The sequence below is a fragment of the Maylandia zebra genome, linkage group LG1, assembly GCF_041146795.1.
Source record: "Maylandia zebra isolate NMK-2024a linkage group LG1, Mzebra_GT3a, whole genome shotgun sequence".
Classification (NCBI taxonomy): Eukaryota; Metazoa; Chordata; class Actinopteri; order Cichliformes; family Cichlidae; genus Maylandia; species Maylandia zebra.
The window spans coordinates 1,651,184-1,662,540 of NC_135167.1; the positions used below are offsets into that span (position 1 = coordinate 1,651,184).

The 11,357-nt window shown below is 47.3% G+C and overlaps 1 protein-coding gene across 8 annotated transcripts; it reads left to right on the forward strand.

Annotated features, from left to right (window-relative positions):
• Positions 1-2,425: 2,425 nt before the first annotated feature.
• Positions 2,426-10,365, forward strand: txlng (taxilin gamma). Of its 8 annotated transcripts, none has more exons than XM_004565706.3 (12): positions 2,445-2,491; positions 3,076-3,177; positions 4,522-4,630; positions 4,986-5,133; positions 5,479-5,570; positions 6,331-6,501; positions 6,580-6,774; positions 7,421-7,540; positions 7,624-7,698; positions 7,810-7,902; positions 7,975-8,070; positions 8,854-10,365. In XM_004565706.3, exons 3-12 carry the CDS (start codon positions 4,538-4,540, stop codon positions 9,181-9,183), a joined length of 1,413 nt encoding a protein of 470 aa, XP_004565763.3. In that variant the 5' UTR covers positions 2,445-2,491; positions 3,076-3,177; positions 4,522-4,537; the 3' UTR covers positions 9,184-10,365. The 8 variants fall into 8 exon arrangements, with proteins under 8 accessions (XP_004565765.3, XP_004565763.3, XP_004565767.3 ...); XM_004565707.4 differs by having other exon boundaries at positions 2,481-2,561; XM_012923126.5 differs by lacking the exon at positions 2,445-2,491 and adding an exon at positions 2,604-2,620.
• Positions 10,366-11,357: the final 992 nt, after the last annotated feature.

The following is an 11,357-nucleotide window of genomic DNA, read 5'->3' on the forward strand; positions in this document are numbered from 1 at the left end:
GTCTGAGCTGAACGCTCCCCTGGTTGAAAGCAGAGGAGCTCAGTTCACTGAGAGCTGCACAACAAAGCAGAGGAAGATCAGAAAGCTCGGCAAACACTCAGAAAAGATTATAATTAGTGGAATTATGAGCTGTAATCAGGAGGAACACAAACACAGCAGGATGCTGTATCTGAGGGTCGCTACTGATTTTTGTTGATCTCAGTTAATATGTAACTGAGACCAACAGTGTGATCTTATGTAGATTTTATTTAGAGTCAGATGCATTTGTCTTTGCACTAAAACGACTGAAACAATACAAATGCATACTAATATTACTCTTGCTTTTTCTCATCCCTTTTCCAGCATCTACTCGGTCCACTGCGGTCCTGTGGACAGCACCTCCTCCGGCTGAAGCACATCTTCCGTCCAACCTGTCCCGGGTCTGTCTCATGGTCTCATTCTAACTGGACACCAGGAGTCATCACCTGCTGATTCACCTCTACTGCTTCCACTCCATGCAGAGCATCTGAGTGTGTCACATCACCGTATCAGGATATCGTCTCTCTGTGACATGACATAGAGCAAAGAGTAGAAAAAAAACAAACCGTTAGAAGCTGACAGTTATGGTGTGTTTTGGTGCATGTCCACATTATGATCATGAATTATGTGTTCAGCTCTGACTGATCTGATGGTCTGTGTCTCCTCTGCTCTGTGAATTCAGGCACCAGATATAACCATGGAGACGAAGGAGGAGGAGGTGTCACCACAACAGACCTCCTCCTTCAGCTGGGTTTGAAGTCCAGGAGCTAAACACAGACTGTCACTACTGCTGGAATCTAACCTGAAATCACTGCCTGAGTAACTGGCTGTAAACTGTCTGAGGACTCTGAGGGTGAGGATTCAGAGGGCAGGATTTAGTGGTGTCTGCGCGTCCTTTCACATTTTCACTCATTGAGTCTGTTTCACTGACAGAGCCGCAGATAAAGGGCACAAAACAGGAACTTATCTCCTGAAAGCCGCCCTGGACTAAAAGGATGTTTTACTTAATCAGCCTAAATAAGTGTCATGAGACTGTGTGAACTATGAGGAGTAAACAGAGACCGCGGTTTGCGCCCTCTGGTGGCGAGCACATCAACTGTTTCAGAGTCCGCTACGTAAACAGCTGGTTTAACCTTTGGGTGGGGGGGAGGGGGACTAATAGCGCCCCCCAGCATTCCTCCAACTCAGTGAAACAGTGATAAGGTCAATCAGAAACAAACTACACACGTGAAACTTCTTCTGCGCATGCTCAGTCAGGGTTCTCATGCCACTAACTCCTTTTCTCTGAACCAAACTCTCGATGTCCTGAGCTCATTCTGGACTCACTCACTTTAACACAGCAGCTCCTAAATGGGACATTCTTATATATCATCATCGCTATTAGTATTATTAGTATATAATATATAATATTGTATAATATTAATATACATTAATATATATATATATATATATATATATATATATATATATATATATATATATATATTAATATATAATATTGTATAATATTGTATAATATTAATATACATTAATATATATATTGTATAATATTAGTATAATATTTTTGTATTGTTGTTGTTGTTATAAATATAAAAATAAGTTAACGTCAGTGAAAAACTCCAACATAAAGATTGTTTTTTTAATAAACAAGAAGAGAGGTCCGTTATGTTATTTGGCTGTACGGATCTTTGTAAAGAAGCTAAGTTTCATCTTCCTCCCTCCCTGAAAAACAAAAATCTCTCGGGGCTTTTTTGCTTTTCGTTTCGACTTTAGATTCATCAAGCTGCTCAGATTAACACCGGAAATAGGAGCGGTGGACGCCACATTCAAATTAGAGAGTTGCCTTTTATGCACATATTTCAAAAACTGTAAAACCACATGAGAACAAGACCCCCAGAAAAAACGTATAGACTGGCAGATGATGACTACTTGGAAATATTGTTATTTATAATTTAAAAATTACAAAATTTGTGATGTTTCTTTCTTAGGGTTTAGTTAGTTTCCTCTGGCGGGACTTAGTTGGTTTTGTTTATTATTTTGGCCTGGGTTCACCCTGGAGCTATGCTTCCCTGAAATCACATTTTTTACTCATAGCTGGTTTCGGGTGTTTGGCTTGGGAACCAGGGCGGGTACTTGCCTCTCTCTCCTCCAACCTTATGTGCGTCTCTACACGCCTAGACTAGGGGCGTAACAGAAAACTTGAGAGATGTGCGCTATCACCAGTCTCACAAGCACAAGGACCCTTAAGTAATTCTAAATCAAGTTTTCCCACTCCACGGTCAGTTACACAGTTTCTGTTATGCCACAGTGACACATCTCAGATCTGATGAAAAAGGACGAGTTTCCCCATAGAGGCAATGGCTTCTTTTTTAAACTTGAGGAGATTTTATTTTGAAAAATAGATCACCGGATGTTGCGCTCGTCGGTTGATGGCAGCTTGACTCCTGCTTTCATCTCCGGTGAGGACACACAGGTAACCGCTCCAGGTGTTTAAGCGACGGCTGCCCCACTGTTAACGCTCCGGCCTAATTCAAACTGATTAGGTGGGGTATGGTTATTAGCTTGAATGCGAAGCTTTGACGAGAACCGGGAAAAAAAAATGGTATTTGGCGAAGTAAAGTTTGTACAGTGCTGTTAGCAGGCAGGGTTAGCTACAGTCTGGCTGCTAGCTCAGGTTAGCCGTGCTAACAGAAGTAAACTAATGTTGGCTTTAATTTCCAAAGGCGCGTTACATTTCCGCGCGGTGTTAGTTTGTCACTTGCGCTCTTTAATCCAAAAGGTGACACCTGACACGTGAGGGATACACTTATTCACAGGAAGACAGAATCAGATGCTAGTTTAGCAGAGCAGCTAGCCTGAGCAGGATGCCGTCCGCGCCGATGGACGTCACACAAGACTCGCCTTAAATTCGGTCCGGGTTACGGTTACCGTGCTGATCCGGACCGACATGCAGCTGATAATAAATCTTTTTAGGTGGTTCTTAATGCCCAAGGGTGCCTCCTTTAATCCGGCTGTAGTGTTATACTTGAATTAACCCGTTAATGTCTTGTTTTCTAGACTTTGGTGAAGTTGGTTAGCTTACAGTGTTTACTGTAAACACGTTAACCGAGCGGAGAGAAACGGGAGCTATCCCCACACACCGGACATCAAACCCGGCAGGTAGGCTGGTGAGGTGATGCTCTGTGGTTCTTTAGCGGGACTCTCAAAGTTTCTTATCGTCGGCTTTAGCAGAACAGCTAACGCTGTAGCTGCCAGTGTTTCAGCTCTAGCTGAGCGGCTGCAGCATGTTTGCGCAGGAAAGTCCGCTCTGATGGTAGGAGAGAGGCTGAAGGTGTCACACACAGGCTCACAGGTTCACCTGCACATTCACGCGGTCAGCTCGCACTCTGTGACTCGGGCAGTCGGAAGCTAATTGCTCATTTCTGCTGTAAAGCAGTTAGCTGGTTAGGCTAGCCTGCTAGCCCGGGGTAAACCTCAGTGAGTTTGCGCCGCTGAAACACGTTATAAAGTCCATTTTAGAGATTTTTAAGCTTCTTAAAGTATTCCACCGAACGTTTTCAGGGCGTCTAAACTATCAGCTGCTACTATTAGTGGAAAGATGCTAACGAACTGGTCTGTTTGTAGGCCTGAGTGTAAGTTTTATTCAGCGCGTGTGTGCACTGAACTCACACTGTTACCATCGTGCGTACAGGGTCAGCCTGCTGCTGCTGCACACGCGTGTTTCACTGTGAACACAGTCCTGCTGTCTTTGTGGAGAAGCACGAGCTCCTCATCCTCTTCATCCCGTTCAAGCCATCAGGCTGCGGCCGAGCTGAAAGTCTGAGCTTATTTCACGCAGTTAGGGTTTATTCCACGAGAAAGACTTATTGTAAAGTTGTATTGTTGACATTGACAGCAGCTGTGGCTGGTCTCTGTTATAACAACACTTTGAATGAGGAGAAGGATTTAGGACAGAGCACCAACAGAGGTCCATAAACACCTGGAACACCAGTTGATGCTTAAACAGTGTGTGGTAAGTGATGTGCATTTACCCGCGTGGAACAACAGCAGTGGGTTTAATCACACAGTCGGAGAGGATCAACCCTGTCTGAGAATAAATCACAACCTGCTGTTGTACACCTGAGGCAGGTGAAGAGGGGTTTGAGGTCACTGTCAGTCGTTGTCAGCAGGAAGGCGACGCTCACCGCCCAGAGTTTTTCACAATATTTGGAGTGATGTCGACGTGGATTTAGTGTTTATTCTTCGTCAGTGTGAAATCTTTCTCACCTGTTTGATATTGTGAATAAGATGAAACTATATTTCCTAATCTGAAGCAGACCTGAATGGAAATACATGTCAGACTTGGCCAGAATTAGAGACATGAGAACAACTCCACTGTGTCCACCCACCACTCTGACCTCTTCAGTAAACCCAACTGCAGATTTGAGGGTCAGATAATTGATTTTATTTCTCCGTGCTTTGACTTCCATCATGTGGTAATCTCGTGTTTGCTCTGACCTTCAGCTCGTGACCGACGCTGATGGAGACTTCGGGAGTTTGCGAGCTCGATGTGGGGACGAGACGAATCGTAGGTGGCAACGATTCCCCGCCCGACCTGGACAGCCCGTCTCAGGTGAGTGTGGACGGCTCGTCGTTTGTGCTGCTGCTTGTTCATGTCTGTTCAGTGACCTGTGGGAGGTTTCTGTGTTTCCCTCAGAGTTGGGCTGTCAGATAAATAATCCCACGTGTTCTTGGTGACAGTATAATCAGCTGATTCTACACTCAGCGGACGAAATTCATCTCCTCCGCGTTGTCCTGCAGCTGGTAGTCCTTGTTCTCCACCTGCTGCAGATTCTGAGTTCAGACCAGAACAAAGATTACCACCAGCTGCAGTCCAGCACAGAGGGGCGGAGTCTGCACAGAGCGAGATCTGTGAGAGAACTTGTTTAAAGGATAACTGTCTAATAGATGGATGTGACTTTTGTTAGGAGGAGGTGTCTGAGTTTGGTTTGGGGCTCTCCTGCACCAATGAGGAGAGGGGGGAGACTCCAGGCCGAGAGGACAGTCCCAGCGACCTGGTGGAGGCGGAGCTCGATGCCGGCGGAGATGCGAAGAACAGAGAGGACAAAGCTTTTGGTACGAGCAGAACTGTAGAAGCACTGAACAGCCGGGATGCGTCTCTCACCTCAGGAATCACATTTAAATATTTACATACAAAATTTAAAACTGAATAAAACCAACACGGAGCGTGTGAAGCTTCACGTGTCTGACAGCACTCACACAGATACTGTGACACATATTTAGACTTGAATCAGAATCATTCAGCTGTGATTAGACTGCTCTTTGTTTAGACCAGAGAAGTGGAAGTTTTACCAAACAGGACATTTTTGTGTTAAAGCTTTTCTATTCTTGTGTCACCCGATGTCAGTTTCTTCCTCGTTGGTCCGGTTTGTTCAGTTTTGATCTTCCGTGTGGTTTCAGGGAAGGAGGTGGTTCTTCTGATGCAGGCGCTGAACGCTCTCGCCACTCCCGAGGAGAAGCTGGCCGCTCTGTGCAAGAAATACGCCGACCTGGTGAGCCGCAAATCCGACACACCGACACTGAGCAGATACTCCCGACACCTGGGAGCAGGTGACAGGAAGCACTCTGTCACCATGTGGTGTTGGTCTGGGTTTCTCAGTGTGATCTGGAGCACGTGCTCAGTCGCTCCGTTTCAGAGACATCACAGGCAGCAGATTGATTCAGATTTAGCGACACGGTGAACACGCTCTCAGCTCCTCCGTGAGTCGTGGTCGCGGCCGATCATTTCCCGCTCTGACAGCAGCGATCGTGGTAGTTTGGTTGGATTTCTGCAGAGCTCTGTGGGTGGATCAGTGGACACCCACAGAATAATAATCAGCAGAAGCTCAGTGTGAACAACAGTAATGTTTGAAAATAATCACAAAGCTTCAGTTTGTATTTTTGGAGCCACAGAAGTAAATGAATCCAACAAGCTGGGCATCTGGAAAAAGTATGGAGATGTTTCACGCTTCAGATTACACGTCACCATCTCACACAAAGGTGACCTTAGACCTCAGGAAGCTCTCACAGACTTGGACATAAAGAAGAAGAAAGTACGAGGAGGTTGTCAGATTCTGGCATGAAGCCTGGTTTGACTGACTCGGATACGACTGGTGACACTTGAACGGCTTAGAGATGTCCCCTTTCAGATCAGGCTTCTTGGTGCTACATGTTTCTTCTAAGCCTCCACACACACCACGCTGCCGTCAGCTTCCTGTTTGTTTCCATAAACATAAAAATGACCCAGTTTGTTCTGTTGTTGCTGTCTTTCAGCTGGAGGAGAGCCGCTGCATGCAGAAGCAGCTGAAGGCCCTGCAGAAGAAGCAGTCTCAAATCGTGAAGGAGAAGGTGCACCTGCAGGGGGAGCACAGCAAGGCCATCCTGGCCCGCAGCAAGCTGGAGAGTCTCTGCCGGGAGCTGCAGAGACACAACAAGACCCTGAAGGTAGTTCAGCCGCCACAAACACCTGATGAGGACCATTTTACATTTGTGCAGGTGTCACTCCTCCCCTCAACCCCGCAGGAGGAGAACGCCCAGCGGTCCAGGGAGTACGACGAGCAGCGGAAGGAGGCCATGCTGCACTTCCAGATGACCCTGAGCGACATCGAGGTGCAGATGGAGCAGCACAGCGCCCACAACACCAAGCTGAGGCAGGAGAACATGGAGCTGGCCGAGAAGCTCAAGAAGCTCATCGAGCAGTACGAGCTCCGAGAGGAGGTGAGTTTAGGTCCCGCCTGCCGTCCAATCAGAACAGTCTGTTTCTGCTCATGAAGTCAGCGCTGGTTGTTATGAAGAGGATTAATGCTGCCATTAAAAAGGCAGAAATGCATTCTGGGTGTCACAACAGACTCGGCCTGGTTGTGACACTCTGTCTGCACACTGACGTCTGCAGCAGGTGATCCTGGTTCTGCTCATGCTGCAGGTTCTGGTTGGAGTAACCCTCCAGGACCCTCATCGCCAGCTCCAGACTCTGGCCACAACACACATGGTCAAATAAATTGATTGTGGAAGATGTTTTAAACTTAAAAACAAGGCAGTCGCTTCATCTCCCAAAGATGGAAAATACGTTGCCTCCACGAAGGTCCTTTAAGACGTCTTAGATACACATTTAAAGGTCTTACAGACAATTACGGTCTTAAATCTACTCTTCAGTCATGTCGCAGTGAGACAACACTGAAGGTTTCATCGCCTCGGCACATTCGGGTCACTCGCTGTGACAGTGTCCTGCACACCGAGGAGAAACATAACCAGGACCTGAGAAGCTTGGCTGGGATTAGAGCAGCAAGAAAAACGTTGCTTTTGTAGTAATCTTTACAGTCACTCAGCTCCTGCTGCAAACGAGATTTCTGTTGTTTCTCTGCAGCACATCGACAAAGTGTTCAAGCACAAGGAGCTGCAGCAGCAGCTGATGGACGCCAAGCTGCAGAGAATCACCGAGATGATGAAGGAAGTGGAGGAGAAGCAGCAGCGTGAGAGAGACTTTGTGAGGATCTCAGTTTGTTCTGGTTTTTATCGCAGCTGTAAATGAGCTCAAGTGTCTGAGAGACTGTGTCTGTGCCGCTGCAGCTGCTGAAGGACGCCACCGAGTCCAGACGCAAGTGTGAGCTGATGAAGGAGCAGGAAACCCAGCTGAAGCAGCAGGTACGCGCGCACACACACACACACACACACACACACACACACACACACACACACACACACACACACAGGTCAGCTGGATCGTCTCCATTACTCACTGCTCTCGTCTCTCAGCTCTCTCTGTACATGGACAAGTTCGAGGAGTTCCAGAGCACCCTGGCTAAAAGCAACGAGGTCTTCACCACCTTCAGACAAGAGATGGAGAAGGTGAGTCACCTGCGTGTCAGCGTGCGGTTACCTGCTCACCTGTCTGTGTTTCTAAACTCTGTGTGCCTGCAGATGACCAAGAAGATCAAGAAGCTGGAGAAGGAAACGACCCAGTGGAGGACCAAATGGGAGAGTAATAACCAGGCGCTGCTGCAGATGGCAGAGGAGGTGATTCTTCTTCGTGGGCTCTGTTTTGTTTTCCTCGAAACGTTTAAAGTGACCGATGTCGATCTAAAATGAAGATGGAGGCACGTTTTTGGCCTCAGATGTTTCAGACACACACTTTAGAAGTGCCGGAGCAGACGTAGGAGAGCCAGACTGATTAGTGTCTCGCAGATCAAGTGTTCAGCACCATCACAGCCTTTAAAACATAAAGGTCCAACGCTCGAGTGCACTCGTCTGAACTCGGGAGCTGAAAGAAGCAGCCACGCTGAAGTGCCAAAAGCTGCAGTTCCTCTGATGTCCAGCAGAGGCAGCAGTGAGTCAGTCCCCATAGACTCCCATGTTAGAACTTTCCAGCAGAAATAAGCACGTTTACAGCCTGAGACACAAACTGTTTGGTCTCTGTGGATCATTTCCTCCTTTATTACACCTGTACGGTGGAGGACGTTCCTAAAACACGCCTGGATTAAAGTTTGTTTTATTAGGGGCGTGGCCTTCTTTTTTTTACTTGAAGTCAGTTGTTGATCCCACACACACTCTGCTAACTGTTTGGCTACTCGTAGTGAATTATATTGGCTCTCTTGTTTAGGGGAGCTTTCTGTAATTGGACATCCTTTAGTTGAACACCCTGATTCTGACCAGGCTCTGATCTCTGGCCTCTGAAAACCAGCATGATGGTGGTCAGAATGCCAGTGTCGAGACCCGACGCGGTGATGTCACAGGAGCTTCATCCATCTGATTCTTCCTCCTACATGAAACTGGACCTGACTGAATGTTGTTGTTTTGCAGAAAACGCTGCGTGACGGTCACTTCAAGGCTCTGCAGGGGAAGCTGGAGCTGCTGGAGAGGCTGTGCAGAGCTCTGCAGAAGGAGAGGAACGACCTGAATAACCGACTCAGCCTCCTCCAGGAGCAGGGAGACAAAGGGAGCGCCACATCTCCTCAGGCCAAGCCGCGAGAGCCTTCGGCCGAGGATGGAGAGGATTCGGAGGATTCGGCGCAGGGTGACGGGCCAGAGACGGCGGCCGTTCAGGAAGCTCTCAGACCACCTGAAACAGACCCGATGGCGTCTCCTGGTGACAGCGAGCCTGCAGAGACGGCGAGCACGCCGCAGGACTGAGCTCACCTCGCAGCCTGCGTGGAGGTGAGGGGGCGTGGTGGGAGGGGCTTCACGCAGCTCCAGCCTAGTTCCACAACTAGCCAGAAAACCATCTTCAGTGGAGATGGAGCTCTTTTTTTTTTTTTAACATAGACCTCCTCAGATTTCTACACAGAAGCTGAAGCCGTGTCTCTTTGTGTGATAAATGATTGTATCAGATTCTCTAAATCGTGGCCCACGGTAACGATCGGCACTTCTTCATACTCCCCGTTTCTACTCGATCTTTATTTTCATAGGGAACCTCCAGGCGGGCCTTCGATTTCTCTCCTCACACGCCTGAGTATGACTTTGATTTGAGTCGGACACGCTGTCGAGTGTCTGAGGAAACGGGACTGGGGTCAGAGGTCATCTGACCGACCACAGGGGCGGGAAATGGCAGAACCTCGCAGTGTAGTTGGTTCTAAGTGTTTCCAGCAGATTGAGTCTGTCTGCTGCAGCTGCGATTTCAGTCAGTCTTAAATTTTATTAATGATGAATGAGTCTGTGGATGTCTCCTCCACCATGATGCAGCTCCACCTGCTGCACGTTCAGGTGAGAGGAAACTTTCAGAGGACAGTCAGCGACACTGATCCACGGTGCAGCTCTGATCACGTTTAAACGAATGTTTAGAAAAATAATCAAAATGATTCAATTTGAACTTTATTGAAATGTAGGAGCTTCGGTCTGATCACACAAATGTTTTTTGGTTTTCATTAACAAAACTGGTGATAACAGGAAGTGACTGTAGTTTAACGTCACGTCGTTAATGTCACGCGGCTGCCATCGGGACGCAGCGGGATCGCTTTTGAACCTGCTGATAGGCACCGAGTCGGCATGACGACAGCCTCTGTCAAGTGTTTAAAAAAACAAATACAAACCATGAGTTTTGGGCGTTGTTTGCTGCCCCCCTGTGGTCAACCAGTGTCATTTCTTCTCCTTTGAAGCCGTTCAACACGTTTCTGGGGATCATGCATGTGTTTTGTGTTGAGGAGCGTGCACGTGTGAGGAAGAGTCGAAGGCCTTCGTCCTCTGAAAAGTGATTTCATGTAAATTATGTTTGGAAATGATGATGGGCTCTGTGATCTTTATACTGGAAGAAAAGCTGAATGTGATTTTTCTTTTTTTAATGAATCTGAATAAAAAAAGAAATGTTGGTTTCTGTCAGTGATGCATATTATTAGGAACACCTGGGTCTGAGCAGGGGTCAAATCCCGCTCCGGGTCATTCTGTGGAGATTAAGTCATCAAGCAAGAAATTGTCTCAAACATTCATCTCTCTTCACCTTTTCATCATTTATCAGTTTTCTTTGACCAGGTCGTTAAAGTGGATCTATTTTGTTTCTATTCTTGGACTGTACCAGACCAGCTTTGCATGATTCAAAATAATCCTTCTGTATATCATACCTGGCCTCACTGCTGCTGAAATAGGCTGGTTTAGCTCCTCCCACTTTAAGACAGCATTCTGATTGGCTGCTTCTTGAAAAACAGGGCACCACCTCTCTGTGACATCATCCAGATTCAAGAGTAGAAAAAACTGAGACTGTTTAGAGCAGCTGAGCTTTAACATGAAGGACACAACGCAGGAACAGGAAATACACGACAGGAAGTGAGCAGAAGCAGGTCCACTTTAACTCGGGGTCACCCTCGATGGTCCCGCCGACGTGTCGACCGTGTTTCAGAGAGTCTCCGGCGTCGGATGAGGCTCTCGGCTTTTTGATGTGCCGTCGTTTAAAAAACGCTCCAGCTGCTTTCTGCGCTGTTCTCCTGCTGCACATCTGTAATTCAAACCACACAGCAGCGCCCGAATGACTGAGGCAGTTTGATCCGTTTTCATCTTTTTCCTGTCAGGTGATGGCGTCTGTCTCCGCCCACCACAAAACCTCAGCACGACCTTTTATCGAGAACGTTAAACTTTATTGAAACAGCTGCGAGAACAGCAACGCTGAAAGTTTGAAGGAGCGTTTGGACCCGTCAGATTCACCGGTTCTGTTTTTATTGAACTTGTTCCCCCCCACACACACATAATGAAGGGGCCAGATAAAGTCACATGATCAGTGTTTGGACCTGTCAGGTAACGGATTGTGTTCGACATGATTTCACCTGTGACCTCTTTAAAAGACTGTACATGGAAGATGGAGGTGGTGACGCTGGGGACCA